This window comes from Pongo pygmaeus, chromosome 5, assembly GCF_028885625.2.
Source record: "Pongo pygmaeus isolate AG05252 chromosome 5, NHGRI_mPonPyg2-v2.0_pri, whole genome shotgun sequence".
NCBI classification, from domain to species: Eukaryota; Metazoa; Chordata; class Mammalia; order Primates; family Hominidae; genus Pongo; species Pongo pygmaeus.
In genome coordinates this window covers 106,374,240-106,398,863 of record NC_072378.2, presented here as the reverse complement: position 1 = coordinate 106,398,863, position 24,624 = coordinate 106,374,240, and the positions used below count along the sequence as shown (strand labels likewise).

At 38.2% G+C, this 24,624-nt stretch overlaps 1 protein-coding gene across 1 annotated transcript in view; it reads right to left on the bottom strand.

Annotated features, from left to right (window-relative positions):
- Positions 1-24,624, bottom strand: part of CRYBG1 (crystallin beta-gamma domain containing 1) — a 210,078-nt gene that overhangs the window by 106,556 nt on the left and 78,898 nt on the right. Inside the window, exon 2 of the mRNA XM_054489955.2 lies at positions 13,668-13,806. Coding sequence (XP_054345930.1) covers positions 13,668-13,806 — 139 coding nt within the window. The remainder of the gene's footprint in view (positions 1-13,667; positions 13,807-24,624) is intronic.

Genomic DNA, 24,624 nt, shown 5'->3' with positions numbered 1-24,624 from the left:
AAAAAAAGACCTGTATTTGAGAGGGCAGGGTATAAATAACAAGTTAATGATAGCAATGTGATACAGTTTCTTTTAAAAAGCAACATAATAATGAGATGAACTAATAAAACTGTTACATAAAATCATATATACTAGAGGTAGAAAAACATTATACATAATCTAGTCTAGTTGTTTTTAAGATTTTTTTTCAGCAGTACAACATTTTACTCCAAAGAAATCTACACAGATTCAGCGATCTGTCAAAACAGAGATTCAAAACAGAGATGAGCTTCTCTGAGTGAAGACATGGCATGGAGCTTGCAAGCCTGAGTTTCTCTCCCATTAGCTTCCTCCTTCCTCCTGTTGCAGCCCTGAGATACCTCAAAGGAATGCCTAGGGCTCCACAGAGCACTATCTAATCCAATTCCCATTCCTTCTTTTATAGATACAAAAGCTGATGCCCAGAAAGAATGAACGACTTAACATAAAACATCACAGGCCATCTGGAGAAGAGCTGAAATCGCAGCTCTGGTCTTTTGGCCATATTCAGTGCTTTATACTTTAGTTTTACAGTCTTCTATATGCCAGGCACTGTAATAGGTGTGGATAAGATGTTAGTTCCCCACCCTGGAGAGGCAAATGGTCTTGTGGAGAAGAGATGTAATTTCTGAATAATAATATGGATAAATTATTTGAGATATTACAAAATTCCATGAGAACATGGGAGATGTCAGACAATGCCAGCTGGGAATTAGGGGAACTTCGCAAATAAGATAATATTTAATCGAGTTTTAAAGATGAATAAATATTGATCAGGTATATTTTTTGCATTCACAGATACTTACTGGATTACTATTGCCAGTTTGGAGAAGTGCCATTTTAAAATAAAATAGAAAAGCAAAGAAGATATTTTAAGGGTATTTTTTATTTTTATGATGTATATTGTTATTTTGTAAAATATCTGAACAAATTCAATATTTTGAATTAACATACATATTTTGGTGAAACATCACTTAATTCTCTAAATTCTTTGAAGTTAATTCTCGGAAGAAGTATTTTGATATTCTTTTTAGTTATTTGAGGCAAAGGTTATGAGCGAAAGCTAAAGGCAAAATCCTCTGCGCTGGTTTTAATGGTACTGTCATCATTAGGGAAATGCTTTAAATTAGAAGTTATAGCATCAGTGCTCAGAACAGTCCCTAATTCTCTCATTTTCTAAGTTGGAAGTCTTCATTTTAAGATTCTAATGAAACAAAATCAAATAGGAAAAAGTTTCTCATTATTTAGGGATCTTATTCCATGAATAGCATGTTGACTTTCAGATTTTTTTTTTTTTTTTTTTTTTTTTTTTTAGACAAAGTCTCACTCTGTCGTCCAGGCTGAAATGCAGTGGCGCGATCTTGGCTCACTGCAACCTCTGCCTCCCGGGTTCAAGCAATTCTCCTGCCTCAGCCTCCCGAGTAGCTGGGATTACAGGTGCGCACCAACATGCCCAGCTAATTTTTTGTATTTTTAGTAGAGATGGGTTTCACCATGTTGGTCAGGCTGGTCTTGAACTCCTGACCTTGTGATCCGCCCGCCTTGGCCTCCCAAAGTGCTGGGATTACAGGTGTGAGCCACTGTGCCTGGCCAACTTTTAGATTTCTAAGATCTTTGTTTGAAGTCAAGAAGGGCATTCGGTTAGACAGGTCCAGGGTTTACTGAGAAGACCCAGGTTGCCTTGTAGCTGTTCATGCTGGTTGTGTTTGTCACATTGAGAGCTGTCCAATAACCACAAGTTGTCACAAAGGCTCTAAGCATTTAAGTTACAGTTGTCCATTTGTCCTCCACTCACACATTTTGGTTTTTCCCTATGTTTTTCTGGGGATTTTCTTTCATGTGACTGGTTGAAAATTATTTAAAATATCTACTGGTAACTGATAACCAATAATTAGCCATGGACATGAATCTACGCACAGTGACTTTTTGGCCTCTCTGTAGCTGGTATTTGACTAAAGCTTCTAAAAGAGTCATTAGGCACAATGGCAGAGTGACATCAAAGGCCCACTAACAGAAAATGACAGTAAAATCAGTAGTCACGGGAATAAACAGAATAATTAAAATACTAAATCCCTTTCCTGCAGTATTAAATGCAAGAAACAACTAAAGGCTTTATCTGACTGATATGCTCAACAAACTGCCAACATCAAATGTTTTATTCCATCTCCAACTGTCACTTCAGCATTCAGATGTTTTTCAAAAGTGTGCTTCATACACACACATATCTATACACATACAAACACATATATTTAAAATCAATTACCTATTTCATTAAATTATGGGTTATATGATAATCAGCACCCTGAGAGGGAAAATAAAGAATAGATCATAAGTTTAAAGGGCATGCTTTTTCCTAGAACACATTACAAAACTAGGGTGACAAACATTCTACACATTCCATCCAATAGCTTCAAAGGCATCATGTGCAAAACAAAGCAAATGTATACTATTACAAGGAGAGAACAGAAGGAAAAACAAGCATCAAAGGTGAGTTCCGTCTGGTGGTGATGGCCACCTCCCACTTTACAAAGCAGGACAGAAGTTTTTTTTTTTTTTTCCTGCCTCAGGTTTATTCGTACAAATAGCACAGGACAGAAGATTTAATACTAAAACAGCACACTGGCTTGTTTTGTTTTTTAGAGACAGGGTCTTTCTCTATCACCCAGGCTGGAGTGTACTGGTGCCATCCTAGCTGACTGCAACCTTGAACTCTCTGGCTCAAGAGATCCTCTCACCTGAGCCTCCCAAATAGCTAAGACTACAGGCATGGCCCACCTTGCCTAGCTAATTTTTAAAATTTTTTGTGGAGATAGGGTCTTGCTTATTGCCCAGGCTGGTCTCAAACTCCTGGCCTCAAGCAATCCTCTTGCTTTGGTTTTTCCAAACTGCTGGGATTACAGGTGTGAGCCACTGAGCCTGTCCACATTAGCTTTTACAAACAGGAATTGGGGATAATGAGTAAAGTCTGGGTTAAGACCTTGATTCACCACTCGGTCTTAAGACATCACCTGTCAAGTCCAGTATACACAAAGCAATTATGAGCTGTTGATGCAGAATCTTAAACTAATTATTCCACTTCTCAAAGCATCTTTGTGATTTATTACCATATGATTCAAATAAGAACTTGGTATGCTGCAAATGAGCCCAACCCAAAGGAAAGTGGCTTTTGAGAAAATATAAAGTAGCTTGGTTCTTTCTCCAGCATTAGAGGTTCTGAAAAACTTGGTGTAAGGGCTAAGTCTCAGAGAACGTAACCCAGCAGGAACTACTTTTACTTACTTTGCTAGTTAAACTCTAACCAGTTGCAAAAACACTGTTTAAAACTCAGAAAAGGCCGGGCGCCGTGGCTCACACCTGTAATCCCAGCACTTTGGGAGGCCGAGGTGGGCGGATCACGAGGCCAGGAGATCCAGACCACGGTGAAACCCTGTCTCTACTAAAAATACAAAAAATTAGCCGGGCATGGTGGCGGGCGCTTGTAGTCCCAGCTACTCGGGAGGCTGAGGCGGGAGAATGGCGTGAACCTGGGAGGCGGAGCTTGCAGTGAGCCGACATCGCGCCACTGCACTCCAGCCTGGACGACAGAGCGAGACTCCGTCTCAAAAAAAAAAAACAAACAAACAAACAAAAAACTTCAGAAAAAAAAAAGAATAGCTAAATGAGTATCTTAATAGACAGTTGCCAGGATATTTTCAAATATATGAGACTGAAATACTTAGTTAGCCTTGCATAATAGTAATACATGCTGATTCACAATCATCAATACTCAAACATCACTAAAGAAATATTGGACAAATCAATGACTCAGAAGGATTTCCTCAGCAAGGACTTACCTCAAGATCCCGTTCATAGTACCTGTTTCTGGGATTTTCATATCTATTCCAGGAGTCGGGACGCCTATGCCGAGAGTCAATGTTCCTGCTGCGATTGTTAGCACACCCATTGCACCTGCCGCAGCCACACCCACAGCAGGTTGAACCCCCCATGGAGGCTCTGGATCGGATCAGCCTTCCGATTTTTCCCAAGAGAGAACAGAAAGTTTTGTAGGAGAGCTGGAGTGTCCGGAGCTACATGTGCAGCCCAATATGGTGCCAATAGTCCCAAATGAGTCACTGCAGCCAGTGGCCTTTTTTCTTGGCAATAGAAGGGATTTCCCCCAGTGAGGGATTTCTGACCAAAACAAATATTCTATCACGATTAGGAAAGACCCTATAACAACTCAAAAGAAGACAAACCCCCAAGTTTTCATCTCTCCAGTCAAAATGATGATACGATCCTCTCTCAATGGCCTCAGAAACACAAATGAGCATCTCTGGCCAGTGACTCCTCTTTATTATGGGGATGATGTCACCAGAGCTTTAATTTTCTCCTGTACTACATTTGCTGGAAGGAACTCAGCTTGAAATGTAAGGATGTCAGAGAACAATAACAGTAATTACCACTTACATAAAGCTTTGTATTTGCCCCATGGTTTAGAATCATTAGCGATTCCTTACATCAAGATGGGCAGCTGGTCAGGGTGATTACCACTCAAGTATTCCTGGAGGAAAGGCACCTGTCTTGATCTAGAGCTGGAAATAGGATCCCAAAGGATTTAATTTAAATGCTTTCAGTTCCTGATGCTTTAAATCAAAGGCAATTGTAAATATTTTTCATGTTAAGAGCAGGAAATTTACTTTAACAAAGGGATCAAAGGTTGGACACGGTGGCTCACCCCTGTAATCCCAGCACTTTGGGAGGCTGAGGTGGGCAGATCACAAGGTCAGGAGTTCACGACCAGCCTAGCCAACATGGTGAAACCCTGTCTCTACTGAAAATACAAAAATTAGCTGTGCATGGTGGCAGGTGCCTGTAATTCCAGCTAATCTGGAAGCTGAGGCAAGAGAATCACTTGAACCTGGGAAGCGGAGGTTGCAGTGAGCCAAGACCTAGCCACTGCACTCCAGCCTGGGCAACAGAGTGAGACTGTCTCAAGAAAAAAACAAAACAAGACAACAAAACAAAGGGATTGAAAGTCGCAGGAGCAGAACTGGAGTGAGTGAGAGGGAAGAGCATTTCAGTTACTCTTCTGAGAACTTCATTTAGTTTCGTTGCATATGAGTTACCACAAAACATGATTTCAAAACCCCTACTCCTGCTCCCCATCTCTGGATATCCCCTCTAGAGTAAGGGCAGGGCAGTATTCTGGGTTTTTCATTACAATTTTTCCCCCTCACAATCCCCCACCTCCATAAACACACAACAAATTTAAACCCTGACTGGATAACAGAACATCAAGATATTTTCCAAAAAAATTACAAAAAAGATAAAAATGTCCCATATAAAAATATAATTTTGATTAGCTCTGAATACCAATGATTATCACTTTAGCACAATATCTTCAGCAAGGTAAACAATGCAGTACAAAAATGAGCAAAGAATATGAAAGGATAATTCAATGAAGAAATAATACAAGTGGCCAATAAGCGTACTAAAGAGCTCAGACTCATTCTTAGTTGAAGAACTGCAAATTTAAATAATGAGGTACCAACAGGTTGGCAAAATGAAAATATTATTATATATAACATTCATAAAGTGGTGGGAAAATAGACATATTTACTGTTGGAAGTGTAAGTTGATAAACCTTTTTCAATGGACAATTTGACAGTATCTATAACATTTTAAAATATGCAAGCTTTTGATTCAGCAATTCTATCTCTAGGGAATTTATCCCGCAAAAATAACTGACCAAAAAAAGCATAGAGATGGTGTTGTTTATAAAAGTAAAAAAATGTAGAAGCAACTCATATATTCACAAATAAAGACTGGTAAACTATGTGATAGTACATCCATCATGTTATACATATGGAATACTACTCAGCAATTCTAAAGAAGCATATTTATAGAGACTGACATGGGAAGATGATCACAAAGATTTCTTAGTAAAAAAAAAAAAAACCAAAAACCCACAAATGGACTAACTCTGTTTAGTCCACTTAGACTTTTTTCTCTCCTCACCCTGAGAGGCATACCAAAATAGTTACCTCTCAGGGTGAGGAGAGAATTTAAGTCTTTATTTTATGAGTTTAGTATTCTTGGAATTTTTTTTTGCAGCAAGCTAATATAATATTTAGAAGAGAAATGACAAATATATTACCATGCTCTTCTTAAAAAACACCCTACAACAGATAAAGCCTTCTAATTTGAGTTAATACAGGAAATGGACTGGCTGCTGTATATTTATATGTTTATTTATACATATGTAAATAAAGAGCACCCATAGTCAGTGCCTCAAAGAAGACAACACATTACTTGTGGTGGAAAGCAAAACACATCACTCACTGAGCTTTCCTGTTACATCCTGGTGTCCATAATACCTTCAAATGGAAACATCACAAATAAATATAGATAACCTGGATTTTCCCAAAGCTGGCTATACACAGGCAACCAATCTTTTTCATACAATATAAGATATTTAGCTTTTATGAGATATAGTGTGCCATGAGATATAGTGTCCCAGTCTGTAATGCCATACTTAGGATACCAAAGCAACGTCCTCCAGCCTGGAGAATGCCCAACTTGTGAACCTGTGTGTGTATGGAAAGGAAGCTCTTGCTGCACTCAGTAATATCGGGTTTTTCTGGGGACAATGAACTGCTTCCTGTGCCACTGTGCTCTGTGTTCACCTGCATCTTGGCACCTCCACGTCCCATGTGCGGGAGGAGAAGGGTGGTATCATGCTCTGGAAACTACCTCGTTCTCTTTCTGCTGCACGCAGCAGGCTTATGTTTTTATTTGGTGAGATTTCCTGCTCTACCTTCAAAAGCCTAAACAAAAGTAAAATTCATACTAGAACTGAAATGCTGTGCATTTGTTACAGCAGTATTTTCTACTTTTAAAAAAACTGTGAATATACGCATTTCATTCATAAAAAAAATTTATAAATAATGTTCCATCCATACAAATGCAGTCTGATCCTTAGGGCTTCCTAGTCTGACAAGGAAGGAGACTTGTAAATCAGTACAATAAGTACTGAGTTCAAGGTACATTCAAGGTAAGTGGCAACACAGGGGAAAATAAACAACTTTCCAGGGGCAGAGATCACAAAAAAGGAGCTGTTTGAGCAGGATCTTAAAGGATGAGTAGAAGACTGCAGCTGCATAAAAAATGGAAAAACTTTGTAGGCATGGGAAACAGTCTGTGCAAAAAGAGTAGAATGGCCCAGTAAGGTAACTTGGAAACAACAGTAGCCTTCTGACAATGCAATCAGGACTGTTTGCACAGTTTACAGCACATCAGAAAATCATTAACAATTAGACATGGCTACCTAAACCATTTCAATTTAATTTTAGTCACAATACAACTTAAACCACTCCTCCATCTTCAGAAAATTTCTGCATAGGCAATACTTTCACATAGCTCAAAAATAAAAGTATTAAAAAGTACACAGTAAAAGGCTTGTGTTTCCTACATTTATTTCCCCCACCCTTATCACCTTACCACATGTAATTATTATTAGTTTTTAATGTATACTTCCATAGTTTATTAATGCATCTACATATATATGTATACACACACTATTCCCCCGTTTTGCACAAAATATAACATGCTATATACATTGCTCTCTATTTTCCATTTTTTCCCCTAAGTGTATTTGACCTTTTAGATCAGCACTGATAGAGCACAGAGGGACTCCTACAATGCAGACACTATGGAAAGGCGGAGAGATTTAAGCTAGGTACTAGATCTACCCATGTGGATAGAACAGATTCCAGAGTGGGGTGGGGTGAAATGATGGCAAGATCTGACTGCTGATGAAAGCAGAGATTTGGGACAAGGTAGGTCCAAGGGCTCAACAATCTCTAATCACACCAGATGGCACAAGTCATTTAAAATGGCATCCCAATAGAAGTGCTGGGGTGTCCAGATGGATGACACTAGTAAGTCCTTTAAGTAAGTCACTATGGAGAAGTTCTAACCTTAGGTAGTGCTATGGTTTAAATATTTGTCCCCTACAAACCTCCTGTGGAAATTTAAACCCCAATGTGGCAATATTGAGAGGTGGGGCCTTTAAGAGGTGATTGGGTCATGAGGACTCTGCCCTTCCGAATGGACTAACTCATTGATGGATTAATGAACTAATGAGTTAATGGGTTAATAAATTATCATGGGAGGGGAACCGGTGGCATTAAAAGAAAAGGCAGAGAGACCTGAGCTAGCACATTAGCATGTTCAGTCACCTCTCCAAGTAATACTCTATACTGCCCTGGGACTCTGTAGAGAGTCCCTACCAGCAAGAAGGCTCTCACCAGATGTGGCCCCTCAACCTTGGATGTAGCCTCCAGAATTGTAAGAAATGAATTCCTTTTTCTTATAAATTACCGCATTTTAGATATTCTTTAATAAGCAACACAAAATAGACTAAAACAGTTAGTAAACATCCTAATGGCAGGGTTGTGGGTTGGACTTCAAGATCCGGGGAGGTCTTACTTCTTGTAGGATGATTTGAGAACTGTGCTTGGTGAGATTAGCAGCCTAGGTGACTTGAGACACAATGTGGGTGCCCAGTGATAATGTTGATGTATTGTGTCCTAGGCCAGCCCAACAGTGGAGGAGTCACAACATATGGCCCAGGGGATGGAGCAGGTTTGGAGTGAGGTCAATGAGTCTGAGGCCCCTTAAATACTTTATATTTTGGTTTCGGTTTAGTCTGAGAAACGAAGTGAGATTGGGGATTGGGCACTGAGAGAAACACCAGTGGACCTTTGTGGAACAGGTATAAAGAGAAAGAAGAGGAAATAACAGGAGTTAGAAGAGAAATGAAACAGAGGGATAGATCACCTCTCAAAGTGACCACTTACCTGGGAAACATGGAAAATGAAAGGATTAGAAAATGTTTTTTCCTCTCTGCTACCTCAACCAATGTTTGTTGAACTGAATTGCTCTGCTTATTGACTAAATTAGAATAACCAGGCTAGAAACTGGCAAACATACTACCTCTACAATTATAAGATTAACTGGGCAATGAAAAATGCTGTTAAGGCCAGGTGTGGTGGCTCACGCCTGTAATCCCAGCACTTTGGGAGGCTGAGGCAGGCAGATTATTTGAGGTTAGGAGTTCAAGACCAGCCTGGCCAATATGGTGAAACCCCATCACTACTAAAAATACAAAAAAAAACTAGCTGGGCATGGTGGCACATGCCTGTTATCCCAGCTAGTAGGGAGGCTGAGGCAGGAGAATTGTTTGAACCTAGGAGGCAGAGGTTGCAATAAGCCAAGATCATACCACTTCACTCCAGCCTGGGCGACAGAGTGAGACTCCGTCTCAAAAAAACAAAAACAAAAACAAGCTGTCAAAAACAATCGTGGTTAGAACCATCTCTGAGATAGTTGAGAATAAAGCAGATACTTCTCTGTTTTAGATGATTTGGGAGCATCACAATCTCTAGAGTGAGATTAAAGATTCACAGATGTTTCCTGAATGATGGGGCAGACAAGCATCACCAAGAACTAAGATTCAGACAAGTGACTTATCAAGGAGCAGCAGTGATTTGGCAATAGTCTATAGATTAGAGTTACTTTTGTTTTGAGGGGGAAGGAGAGGCTTATTTTTCTTCCTAAAAAGTACACACACAAACTTCTACACATGCACATACATGCACTAGTAGAAAATGGGAAACAGCAGCTTTATTCAGGCCATCAAGAAGGAAAAGATCCAAATGGTTAAAGCAAAAAAAGATCTTTTGCTTGAATTAATAAAATAATTACGTTTATTCCACTTTACTTGTTTGAATGTGAGGCCAGAATAATTGAAAATATGACAATTTAGTTTATAATCAATATAGTCACATGTAATTTCTAGATGAAAATAAGTGATTAGAATTCAAGGAGGATTAAAATATTTTTATACTAGAAATCATTGAAATTCTCATTAAGGCAAGTGCTCTCTTTGAAGATATTATATTTTAATTAATAATACATTACTCAATATTCTTATTCCATTTTTTTTTAAAGAAACACTTTAATTCATAAAGGGTATCTCTTCATGTCCTGGAAATACCTCCACATAGTGGAATCAACACATTTTCACTTCCAAAACGAGTTAAGCAGTAAATATAACATAATAAATATAAGCAAATGAAAATAATACAAAAAACACATAATAATCTACAATGTTAATTCACTCTTATATGCAAAGAAAGAGTTATCCAATTCATGTTTGTCACATAATACATGATATGTTTTTATTTAATGATACCACTTTCTTATGCTTTTCTCTCGTGAAAAAAATGGTCTGTTAGAAATATAAATATTTTAAATAAACATACCTTCTACGCTAAAGCCAACTAAATATTTAATGCAATTGTTTAAAGGAAAACTTGTTTTGTAAAATAAATATACAATCCCTGATGATTTTTCTCACTCAAGATTTAAATTCTAGCAATATTCTAATTTGTAGTTACACTTTTTCCTGTAGTTGTTGTATATGTAAATTTGAGAGGCAATATTGTATTTTTAACTATAAATCCGTATTTGTTTATACAAGCAGGTATAGTAAATGTCTTTTTCTTAAGGCTAGTCAAGTGAAGCAGTGGGAGTGGAGAAGGAACAAAGAAATCTGTAACTGGTTGTGATTAATTAGTTATAAACACCACTGCACTTGTACCAGCATGTTTTCTAATTTAATTGAAAGAGTCAATATAATATTGTCTACTTTAAGAAATGTTGTTATAACGTGTTAAAAATAATAAACAAATACAATAACATAGAACATATGGAACAGTTATAAAAATGGGTAAATTCTGGTTGTTTTGGAAAATGTAAATTGCTTAGCTATAATACAAATTAAAAATGTGAGCATTAGTTTGAATAAATATATATAATTTATTCTGCCTAGGAAAGAAGGTCATTGGTGGTCCTTGATATAATTCCCTCAGCAAATCTGCTGAATCTTGCAGGAAATGCTCAGGCTCACTGGGGAGAGTGGATTAAGAGAAGGGTAATTTGGAATGTATGGGAGGTGCCCCTGGCACCCTAGAACTCACTGTCAATATAAACTACCCAGAATCTAAATGGAGTCAACATTTGTTTCCCAGTAATATTGGCCAGGGAGGCGGTAGTGGGGTGTGTGGGTGGGTGGGTAGGTGGGGTCTTGCACTTCTGAGCTAATGGTTCAGTAAATCTCTCAGCCATGATCTCAAGAGACAGAGTTGAAAACACATCAGCGGGGAAGAGAAAGGCTGTTGTACTGCCTCTTGCCTCCTCCCAGACCTGGTATGATATGCAGAGTGAGAAAGATTAAGACAACCAGGGCCCAAGAGAGCAAGGATGAAAAGAGAGAGGGGAGAAGGGATGATGGAGATGGGGAGAGAGGGAGACAACAGGCAGATGGTAAGTGGATCCCAGAGCCAATTCTTCTGTTGTAGAGATTTTGAGCCTCTCTGAGGTGGAGGGTGTGGTACAGTGAGTAGAGAGTAGAGACAGTGCCTGGCTGACCCCATTCCAGTGACACTTAGAGACAGTGTCGCCTGAACCACACTGTGCCTCTCCTTGCTCTCTCAAGTTCCTGCCCTTGCTCTCTCTGCTCTGGCTCCATCCTACACTGGGATCCCAGTTAATCTGCGGCTTCAAGCCTCTGCCTCTCCCAGGTATACCAACTGGCCTCCTTCCTTCCCCGACATTTTTGGCTTGGCCTTGGGGCTGCTCCTGTGGGCAGCCCAATGCCCAGAGCTTTTTGCAAGGCAGGAGGCCACAACAGACCCTTCCTTGCCACCTACCTCAAGGAACTTATTTTTTGCCTCAATTCTGAACACTGCCACGAATTGTTTCCTGGACTTCAGCAAACGTTATAGGATATGTAATTGCATTATGCTCAAATAATTATTTTTGTTTTATGTTATAAAAGGCATACTTACTGAAGGACAAATATAGGAAACAACTTGAAACTCTGGCTACGGCCAATGACTGGGTTTATCAGGGGTTTTTTTTCCCCCAGTTATAAATTATTTCTTATAAAGAGAAAAGAATAAAATGTGAAACCAACTTGAAAGTAAGTATAAAGTACAGTAAGCCAGTTTACTTAATTTTTTAAATTTAAATTTGGTTTTGAAATTCAATATCTTATAAAATGTTTCATATTTCTGGTGCCCTTATTGATATTATGCTACTTTGAGTTACAAAGCATTCTGTATTGAATTTTACTACCTACTTTTGTCATGTTCTAATGAAATATAAAATATAAGCTAATAATCTCTTCATGTCCTTTTTATGCTTTTCATCACTAAGTAAGCTTTAACATTTTTTAATTGTGGTAAAATACACATAATAAAATCTACCATCTTAACCATTTTTAACTATACAGAACTATGCAGATCAATATATTAACTACACTTAACAATAGTTTAAGTACATTCGCATTGTTGTGCAGCCAATCTCCAGAACTCTTTCTGTCTCACGCTAAGTAATTTTTTAAACTGTTAATATATGGTGTTACTAAAGCAAATGTCTTTTGGGATGGAGGAGAGCATTTCTTTCATGACAAATATATTTCACTATTAACCCTCATTGATCTTATAATAAGTTATAACAAGAAATGTATTATACAAACTTCAGGCCTGGCAGCTAAACTAGCTCTCACTCACCCTGTGACTAAAGATATCATTCTGCTTTCCCATCCTGCAGACAGGTAAGTGCATGAGTAATGTCTTTCCACAAGTGAAGGAATGCAGTTAACACAAGTACATTTCTCTATCTCCCACCTTGGAGAAAACTTTTCTTTTAAGGCAATATAGTTAAGTCGGAACTTTCTGTACAAACATCTAGATATTAAGAAGTAACTATTGAAAAAATAGCTGAAAATTCCTTACAGTAGGAAAAAGCATAAGTTTTTTTTATAGGAAAGAACGATTAATTCCAAATATTGACATCATATTAACCTGTATGCCTTCGAGTTAAAGCCCAGTTTGTACAAAAGAAAAAAGGGTGGGCAAAAGGCACCTATGAGGAGGAAGACACCTGAAAGCAGCAAAAAGCAAAGAGTCAAGTTCATTTATTAAGCTCATTCTTTTTTTTTTTTTTTTTTGAGACAGTCTCACTCTGTCACTCAGGCTGGAGTGCAGTGGCACGATCTCAGCTCACCACAAACTCCACCTCCTGGGTTTAAGCAATTCTCCTGCCTCAGCCTCCTGAATACATGGGATTACAGGTGCCCGTCACCACACCCAGCTAATTTTTTTGTATTTTTTTTTTTTAATAGAGTCAAAGTTTCATCATGTTGGTCAGGCTGGTCTCAAACTCCTGACCTCAAGTGATCTGTCTGCCTCAGCCTCCCAAAGTGCTGGGATTACAGGTGTGAGCCACCAGACCCGGCCAAGTTCATTCTTTATTATCATGGTGCTTTGATATATAATGTTATATATGATATATATAATAATTATATAAAAATAGATTATATAATAAATTATATTATTATATTGTTAAATATAATAATTATATAGAAAATTACAGAATATGTATTATATAACATATATTACATACGATGTATATAATTTATGATATATAATATATACCATTACTTTTAAGTATGTGTTTCTTAGACAGGATATCTTACAGTGCTTTAACTCTTTAAAGGGTTTATTCTTGGGAGTCAAACATTAGAAATGAAGCATTACCTTTTTAAATATTCCAGACTCTAGAAGTAAGGAACCAAGCGCCTCACCAGTGGTGTGGAAGAACTGGGATTCCCCACAGTGCAGTGGAAATTCCTGGGAGTCTCGAACCACATGTTTTCCATCTACTACATCCAAAGCTCTGCAAAGAACAGAAACACAGTCATGTCAATACACTATGAACAATGCCAAAATCTCAAGAAACCCAAAGGCATATTTCTCCGTGTATTAATATATTTCCAGTCAGCCCAAATAATGAATCATTCTTCAAAACCTACACAGCGTTGTAGATAATTTGGTGCTCTCACAGCACATTTATAAATAAGCCTGGATGACTTCACCCTGTGCCTAACTGAATTCTTTTAAATCCTATGCAGAAAACAAATTAGAGATAGATAGAGGTAGACAGAAACTAGATGGAGAGACAGATTTTGGCATGAAAGTAATCCAATTTCATTTTCCAATTTCCTGGTTGTTCTACGTCATGGCTTTTAAGAAATAACAAAAAGAAATTTGTAAGTTTCCTGAACACTGGAAATAAAGTGGGAACTGAATCTCAGTTAGAGAAACAACCTAGACTATGCCAGGAAATGGGAACTGTTCCTAGGATTATAATATTTATCAGATTCAAAAGGAATGGAAACTAATAAAGGCAGAAAGAATGTTTTACAGACTCTGATGGTTGCCTACCCCAAAGCCATTTCCTTTATCCAACCCTTCACTGTCCTCCCACCTCCCCCATACACACTGCCTTTGCTAATAATCCTAAATTTGTTCAGCGACTCATCTTTCATATGCCTCAGAGAAAGCTGCTTCCAGCCCCAGTAGTCAGTCAGGATTGCTCTAATCCTGGTGTCCAGTTCCCCTCACCAGTATTGATTTAGGCAAATGCCCATACATAACTGTCTTGCTGATATTACCACATTGACTGATGTCTTCCTGACCCTCTAAAATGTTCATACTTTGCCCTACTTCTCTGGCCTAATCCTGACCAATGAGATGTGAGAGGCATCTGCTGAAGGAATGGGGGAAAAGGTCGTCTACAAGAAGAAAAATTTCCCTTTCCTGCAGGCCAGTGTCGTGCCTGCATGTGATGAATACGATAGAACATCTTGGGACCATGTGCAGGATTAGCCTAAGGAGACTAGATTGAGGAAAAAGCAGAGCGGAAATACCTATCTCTTGATTTCTTGAAATGAGAAGCAGAATTACCTATCTCTGGAGTTCTTGTTGTGTTAGATAATAAACGTCCTATTCTTCAAGCTATTTTGACTTGGGCGTTCTTTGTTGTCTGCAGTTGAGCATCATACCTGATCCAAGGTTTGGTAGATTTTGTAAGCACAGGAATAAAGATGCCAGAGCAGAATGAGAGCTTTGAATGAAGAATGCCAGTAAAGTAGAAAGAGAACTAAAAATGCAAGACCTCAGCATTTCACAACAGAAACGGAAGCTTTTGTGGGATTTCTACGATGTTGCAAGGATATAAAGAGGAATAGAGCAAAGTGTGAACACTTTAGAGGGGCAGGAAGATCTAATCAATATGGTAATATCAGCAAGAGAGATATATAGATTGGCATAATTTGTGGAACTCTATTGTGTACTTTTTTTTTTTTTTTTTTTGAGACAGAGTCTTGCTCTGTCGCCAGGCTGGAGTGCAGTGGCGTGATCTCAGCTCACTGCAACCTCCACCTCCCAGGTTCAAGTGATGCTCCTGCCTCAGCAGCTGGGATTACAGGCATGTGCCACCACACCCAGCTAATTTTTTTGTATTTTTAGTGGAGACAGGGTTTCACCATGTTAGCCAGGCTAATCTCGAACTCCTGACCTAAAGTGAGCCACCTGCCTCAGCCTCCCAAAGTGCCAGGATTACAGGTGTGAGCCACTGTGCCTGGCCCCTGTACATACTTTTTAAAAAAGCCATTATTGTTTGCATTATATAAAATGTAAAGGTATATTAGCAGCAATATATTTCTTTTTGTTTTTCCTTTAGTTTCATACTATGAAAGTAATACTTGTGTACAGTAAAGACAATATATTATGCCATATATAAACACATATAAAAATACATTTCTACCTGTGAGACTAATATCTTCTTAGGAATTTAAATACAGTATTTTTGAAGGGAAAGAGAAACACATATAGCTCAGGAGAATTTAAGTAACAACTGAAAAATACCTTAAAGTTGAAATGCTGTCATCGTCTTACCATGAATGTGTCTTACATCAAGACCTATTTTTATTAATTGTTCCAGTACCCTACGTTAGTGTTCACCTTGTCCTTCTGCTCACAAATATGCCAAAGAAGTAGCAAACAAGAGAAGACTCCTAGGACTTGAAAGCTTATTCCAACTGCTGCGGACTTATACATTGTCAGCCATTCAAGTACTAACCAGGCCCGATCCTGCTTAGCTTCTGACATCAGACAAGATCAGCTGCATTTAGGGTGGTGTGGCCATAGATTAGACCTACACATTGTAAAAAGTCAACCACAAATGTTAGGCAGTCTGCTCCCCTTAATATTTTTCCTTTTTGGAAAAACATATGTGCCCATTGACTGACTCCAAGTGACAACAGAGATAAAAGCAATCTACCTGTGCTTCCTAAGCTTTGTATTGTTGGAGATGGACACTCCAAAAAAGACCTATCTCTTCTTCCTAGATACTTATGTATTACATAATTAAAAGCTGGCAAGAGTAGCCTTTTCTATGTATTTTGCTTGTGATACAATCCCTGCTTAAAACATAGGATCCTGCAAATAACAGTCCAACTCACAGAAGCCTGATAAAAAACAAAATATATTATCACATATAAAACAAAAGGGGTAGATTGAGTTGGTTTAACCAGTGTATTCCTTTGCTACTGAATTTAGTCACTGCTACATTTCTAGCTGTCACATAGAGGTATGATAATTCCTTCCTGTGTAACTTGCTTAGAAGTGGGGGAAATCTCCTCTAGAAGCCACCTAGCAGGCTTCTTTTCATACCTGCACTAAACCAATCACCGGACCCAACCCTTTGAGGCTGAGACCTGAAGGACACTACTGTGCAGAAATTAGGCACCTGAAGAAGCTGAGGTTCAGTCAGGAAAAAAGGAGAAGGGAGAGGGTAGAAATGGATGTCGATGTGCATTCTATCCTCTCCCTAGCTTTGTCTTGAAATATGTTCCCCACACTTGCTACACTTTGGGAGAGGTAGAGACGACACATATTTAAGATAGAATTTGAGCTATCAGAGTAGGAACTTTCATAATTTGGGCCTCGTAGTGTGTTAAACCCTGTGAACCTGCCTGCTCTCCTGATTTGGGGGGGTAAACTAAGTCGACACAGTGTGCTATCCAAGAGTCAGTTCTCTATACTTGGGGTCATGATCTCCCAGATGGGAAGGTACACATGGCCCTGGGGGAAGGCTTAGTTTTTCAGTGGCTAGAGGAGGTGAGGACTATCACAGACAGTTCCAGGGAAGGCCCTTGCTTCACCATCATTCTAAAACAGGAACTGCTGAGTATGTGTGGTATACCCAACAACCTCTGCTTCCCTTTGAGAGGAGGAGAATGATGGGGTGTTGGCTAAATTCCCTTTCCTCGTGACCCAGATCCAGACAGTGCTGCTGTGCACCTGGCCATGGACGCCATGATTTCACAGTTTGCTCCAAGACTTGGTTGGAGGTGAGGCAAGGTCACAGGATGTGCGGGCTGAGAGGGCTTTGCAAACAGAACTCTGCTTCAGGGCAGCTTCTCACCCAGCCCCGGAAACTCAGGCCGTCCCAGGAGCATGTTCTACTTCCTCTCTAGAGTCAGTCACAGGCCTTCTACTCCTAGCAAGCTTACTGGACAAGTTTATCTCCTGAAACACAACCTTCACAATGTATTACACAGAAATAATACACTTGAAATCGTGCCAAGAGGTCTCTAAGACCTAAAGCAACTTTGTAACACTATGTAGCATTCATTCTTTCAGCATTTTCTAGATCTTCCATGATATGTCATATATCAAAGCACACAAAGGTGAACAATTCCACTCCCTGCCCTCAAGGATATTAGGGTTTAGTAGACATAGGGGCTTACCGAATGTGCAGAAATATTTTCAATTCCGAATAATGGTTACCTCTGGAACTACACATAGATAAGTCTCCCTAGCCTAAAAGTCAAACTTAACAAATGTTTGCAACAGGAAAGACCAATTGGAAAGTTTGTTAACTTTTCTTTTCCAAAGGGTAATGTTTTCATTATTATTATTTTAATTTTTGTGGGTAACATAGTAGGTATATATATATATTTATGAGGTACGTGAGGTACAAGCATTCAAAGTGTAATAATCACATCGTCAAGAATGGGGCATCTATCCTCTCAAGCATTTATCTTTTGTGTTACAAACAATCCAATTATATTCTTTTAGTTATTTTTAAATGTACAATTACATTATTATCACTATAGTCACCCTGTTGTGCCATCAAATACTGGGTCTTATTCATTCTTTCTATTATTTTTGTACCCAAAGGGTTAATTTTAGTTTTACTCCTGATGAGTAGGGTGTAGGTGGTCATAACAGAGGCTAAGCTTGGCTCCCTGATGAGAAATTTATGTGCCAATGGAAGCACAGTTTCCTTTGTGAATAGTCACAACTGGTCATTTATTAACAACAATAACCTCTTGGGTAAATAATATAAAACAACCGCCAAATGCTATCATATTGGTCTGCAGTCTTAGCAGAGGATAATTTATTAACTTGCTAATTATACTCCTTTGTACTTCCCTTTTCTTTTTAGCACAGATATTATACTGCCAGAGTGAAAGTTTCAGTGTTAAGTATGGTACTTGATTTTACTCAGACTTAGAAGTAAGTGGAACGTTAGCCAGTTCATTCAATTATGTTTCCTTTTCATTTGGCTTACTTTAAAAAACCATATTGCCCCTCTCCCTGGAGATTAAGTTGGTAGCAAAATTAATAATGGCAAGACTGTTTTCCCTTTCCCAAGTTAAAGAGCCACATGGCTATTCTCAGACAAATCCCAGAATTGTGAGACCTAAAGCTTATATAAGAAGAGGGTGGGGGTGGGGTCCTCTTTAATAAAAAGAAAAGAGAATCTCTTACTTTCTCAAGATTGACAGGCTACAGCCTCTCCAAAGTCCTTGAAAGTGGCCTTGATAAATCTAGTTCGAGTTTTCCTAATGTTGGTTTACTCCACCAAGTTGTTCCTTAAGCATTTAAATATGTGTAGCCTAATATAAGGCAAGTTAAATAAGTTTCTTTAATAATTCTTGTTTTACAGTAATGTACATCCAAAATAATAAAATGTAGCATAAAAGTTTAGGTTTAACTGTAGTTTATAAGTTATAAATTGATGCTGTACTGCCATCTATTGTCTATCCAAAGAATTATTACTGTGTTCAACTGAGCCTCAGAGTTGTGTTTTCAAAGTTACCAAAAGGTGCTTCCACCTGCATTGAATTGAATTATTTCCTCAAGGGAACTTAAGACACCAGATACTAGAACCACTCTTCTGAATTAAGGCATTGGTTGTAATGTGCATAAGTTTCCTGGCCACAAAGGAAGGAGAAAACTTAATTCACTAACAAATGGCACTAATAGTGTGCATAGTGTTTCTTTACTGCAACTGCTAAATGGTAGAGAGCAACCATTTACTGAGCAACCTCTTTCCTGCTAACATTAGACCCTGTATTATATTACAGACACATACCATCAGATATTGCTAGACCTGAAAAAGCCTCTGGTGATTACCTGGTTCAGTCACTTTATTGCAGATTTGAAGAGACATTGTTCCTCAGAAACCATGTGACTGACTGACAGTGTTGAGCCTGCTGGTTACCCATGTACATGGTACTGGAAGCCCAGGCTCACACAGAGGCATCTAATGACAGTGTGAGGATACAGCCATGTAAATCTCTCCCATCTCCAGAAATAAAACAAAACCCCACAATCTATTTCCCTTGGAAAACCTAGAATTTTGGATTTACAGAATGGGTTTTTCCTTCAGAAGCAGTATTGTCTTCAAATTTATATTTTTTTCAGCTGAATAAAGGATCAAATATAGCAATGTATACACACAGATTTCAGAGTCATACCAGCCTGGCCATTAGCTATATGATCTTGAGCTAGTTACTTCTTTAAGCCTCAGTTTCTTCATCTGCAAAATGGGAGTGATAAATTGTTAAGAGAATTAAATTAGGTAAAACTTGTAAAATGCTTAGCCTAGTACTGCCATATAGTAGGTTCTCAATAAGTATCAGCTATTGTAATTATGCATATGAATGTCAGTTGGCGTGTCCTGAATAATAATTTATAAGGAATTATATAGATGGTACTTTGAGCTAGCATATTTATCAGGCTCAAATATGAAAGGAGAATGTCTGAGTTGGAAGATCCCTTAGAGATAATCTAGTGACCCAACCATACCATTTTTCAGATGAGTTCATTGAGGCCCAGAGATATTCATTGTTCAAAGTCACATGGCTAATGACAGAGTTAGGAGTAGAGAACCCACCCAACTCCTCACTCAGAGACTAATTTTAAATTCTCAGTAGATGAGTTTCATGATCACAAAATTCCAAGCTGGATGGAGAAATGAAAACAATTTGCTATGCTCATTCAAGTTTTTAAAATACAAAGCATCCTCAAAGTTACAGATATGTAAAGGATGCTACACCACTAACCCAAGTATTTCGTGTTGCCAGTGGTAATAGAATGCAGAAACTCTGCCATCTAGTGGTTGCACAAGAATATCACTCCTCTACTCATCGTTTTTTGTCCGGTCAGCCTCTACTTCCTGATTGCATTCACCTTCCTGGGCACTTTGATGGTTTTTGTTTGTTTGTCTGTTTGTTTGTTTTGTTGGTTTTTGTAAAGACGGGATCTCGCTATGTTGCCTAAGCTGGTTTTGAACTCCTGGCCTCAAATGATTGTCTCGCCTCAGCCTCCCAAAGTGCCGGGATTACAGGTGTGAGCCACCAAGTTTTTCAAAATGGCAGCCTAAAGGCTAGAAGCCATCTCTCAATGTGCTGTGTGGTGCAGAAATGTCTAAGTTCCGCCTCACATCTGACCAGTGGAATGCAAATCATCTCTCCAACAAAGGCTGGAAATGTTTGCTTTAATATTTCTATCTTGTGAAATCGAGGCTTTGGGTGCTACCGAGTCTGTGAAAGTTAAGCAAGATATCTCAGGACCACTAGTATGTTGATTTTGATCATTTCGGATCACCCCATATGATTAAGGAACCATGAAACTCCCCTAGAACCAGGCTAGGTTAAATAAGGTTTGGCTTTATTAGCATTGGTCCCAGAGGAAGAAATGATTTCATTCTGGGCAGAAGCAAAGAGAAGCCAAGGCCGAGGACCAAACAACCAGAAGAATTGTTGTGCAAATCCCAACCAAGGAACCGAGGTCTGTGCCTCAAGGAAAGGCTCGGGTTTATCAAGAGTATTGTGTTTCATGCGTGATTGCACATGCTCTGATTTAGAGAAGCTGAAGATCATGGCATTTCTTTCAGCTTCTCTTTATAACAGTCAAGTTGGACAAGTTTTGTTTTCAGTTGTCGAAATACAAAAGATTTTTTTGATTGCTGGAATTTTCCTTTTAAGGCAATTCAAATTCTTATCATGTAATGGCAGAGAAGAGAAAATGTAGCTTTTATTTTGATAGTGTCTATATTCCCCAAAGAAAGACTAATGATCTTACTAAGCTCATGAATAACAAATTAATAATGCAAAAGAGGGTATTTTCAATTGTTATCCTTTGTAGCACCAAACAAAGCTACTGGTGATATTACCTTGGAGCAGGCAAGGAGGAAAAAACCTGGCAGAATATGGTTATATTAATGGATACAAAAATACAGTTAGATAGAATTAATAAGATCTAGTATTTGATAGCACAACAGGGTGACTACAGTCAACACTAATTTATTGTACATTAAAAAATAACTAAAAGAAAATAATTGGATTGTTTGTAACACAAAGGAAGGATAAATGCTTGAGGTGATAGATACCCCATTTACCCTTATGCAATTATTACACATTATATGCCTGTATCAAAATATCTCATGTACTCTATAAATATATACACTTACTATGTACCCACAAAAACTAAAAATGAAAAAAAAAACTATGTGGTTATAGGCACAAGGGTAGAGAAATAGTCCTAAAGTACCAGGGGCAACTCTGAGGAGTCATCTTTGAGCCCTCCTGCTCCAGTCAATCCACCTCTGATCACTCATCAAGGGGTCCTTTGTCATCGCATTTGAACTTGCTTTGAGGGACACTATAAGATGCAGCCACGTAGAACTCTTGGTTGGACCTATTGCAGGGATGCCAAGAAGGATGTTAGGTACCATCTTACTTAATATCCTTTATATGGAGACTGAAGGGAAAGATTTCTCTCATTCTAAAATGCCAAGAAAATCTTTTCTCTTTCTCACCCCTTGTCTTTTAGACAAGGAGGTCCATGTACTTGATCATGAATCAATTTTAACAATTATATAGAACTTTATGAATGTGTGTTTCTGTAAAGTAATTGTTTCTCTTATCACACTATCATTCTTTTAGTTTTCTGATCTGTATTTATTTGCATTGTTAATTGGATGCAAACTACTGTAAATCTTTTAGAGGAAGAAGTGACAGGGAGGCAGTTATAAATACAAGAAAACTGTTTTTTCCACCTCACCAGTATGACATCCATCTACTCTTGTGCATTCCAACCACTACTATCCTACTTCTAAACTTCATTATGTCTTCAATTTAGTAAGATTCCAGTTATTCTCTGCTACTGAGTCTCTCCTGCAGCCTTTAACCCATTCTAACTTTACAAATAGATTGATCTTCCTGATGTACTGTCTGGTTTGAAAACCAACAGATAGTTCAGCACTATCTACAGAATAAAGCCCTAACTTCATTGTCTGGTATTCAAGTGCTTTCACCTTCTGGACCCAGTCTAACTTCAAATGTAGCTCCCCTACACACCCTATATTCCAGGCAATTTTGTTATATTTTAGCTTACTTATCACTGATGGCTCTTTCTCTCATCTCATCTCTTTAAGGGGCTCCTGGGTATGAGTCCCTTTGTTTCTGCCGCGGCATATAATAACATCTGTCACATCACGGATGCTCTGTAAGAGTTTGCTGGCTGAGTGAATACAAAGCGCTTTCTGCAAAGGTGGTTTGATTCATGAAGATAGTGGCTGCTTGTAGAGCCTGTTGCTGTTTATGACTGTTTCAAATAATGTCAATTTAAAGCTTTGGTTCAAAAGCACCTCCTCCTAACCACGACAGTTACATGCAAAACTGGTCTGTTGGTTATTATTTTCCAGAAGTCTGTGGTGATGGCACACACTTTGAAGTTAACTTTATAGCATCTTTAATATGCATCATCTGCCTATTTTGTTTACCTTTGCCCCACCTTAGCTCACTAGTCCAAAACTCATGCCAGCAACAATTAGTAAGAGTCTCTTAAACTCTGGGGTCCCTAAACAACCTGGCATGAAACTCGTCTGCCTTAGTTAATCCTTCCAGGCACTCAAATAATTATCTTCATCAATCCTGAGCTTTGATGGCACTTACACTGCTGCAATCATCATTACTTTATGGCATTTCTAGAAGCAATAAAGTTTCAAGAGAAATTGTGTAACTGTTCCTTGTATCAAACATTTTTTAGCATTTATTGTATTTTCTGAACTCTCAAACACCTACTTTTCTTATAGATCATATACTCTCAACTTTCTCACAGCTATAATTCAGAGGTTTCAAGGCTCTATTCAATATATTCTTTCATATGGTGGTCTATAAATCTTTATAAACCTAGAAGTGAGAATTGAGTCTTTAAAGGTTACTTGCAAGACCTCTAAAACGTTCCTACACATAATATGGTGCTTATAGTAAATGCCTTTTGATAATAATATAAAACTAAAAATCATTTTCAATATGAGAGAGGTTTCCTTATATTTTTTAGTTTTTCAAAATAATTCTTATGGAGGTTCATTTTTTACATTAATTTTTATAACTCAGTTTCATCATGTTCCACTTACTCAATTTCCAAACACCTGCTAGTTGTCTGATGATTAATACAAAATGATTGGTAATTAGTACATAATTCATAATTGTCTGAATCATATATTTGGCTTCTCTCACTCACCTGCACCAGGTGGGTAACCTCCACAAGGGACCAAAGTTGCTTTAAGGCTTCCTAGATACATCCTTATGTAGCGACAAGAATTGTCATCAAATACCTAATGAATTAGTTCAATTAACTGGTGTTAATGTTTCAAAAGAGAACTCTAATTTAAAATCATTTCTCATGAAAAATCTTTGTGTATTAGCAACATAGCAGGGATACAGTTTTGCTGACTGAAGACAATGGAATGGCTGTGAAGCTGAATCTGAGATCGACTGATATTTATCACCTCAGCTCTCATGAATAGAAATTCTCTAAGGTGCAGAGGCAAGCAGAGGGAAAAAGAGATTATCACAGTATCCCTACTCTCTATCTATCCAAATAAAGTTGTCCTTACAAAGATGCTAGTCACAAGCTCCAAATGTCAGCTTCAAATTCCCACCCTAAGGGTGTTCCAATACCACTCTAACCTCCTTCTCCCCTCCCTCCACCTCAGACTTCCAGTTGTGGTCAGACGGATTTGTTTGCCCTTCCCATACATACAACTTGCTTCGTTATTGATACGTCTTTGCTTGGGTTTTCTATTAATGCTTTTGCCTCTCCTCTTTGTAATCTTTGGCTATCAAATTCCATCAAGTCTAATTTCAAAATTCACTTCCTCCAAGATTTCTCTGATTGTAATAAATCCTATGTTTCATAAGCCCGTAAAAGTCAATTTCACGTAGCTGAAATATTACACCACAGCAAAAAGAAAAGAACATCATTATAAATCACAGAATTGTTTCAATACTAGTTTTTAAAAAGAACAAGAAAGCAATAAAATGGTGTGAGAAATAGTGTTTATTTT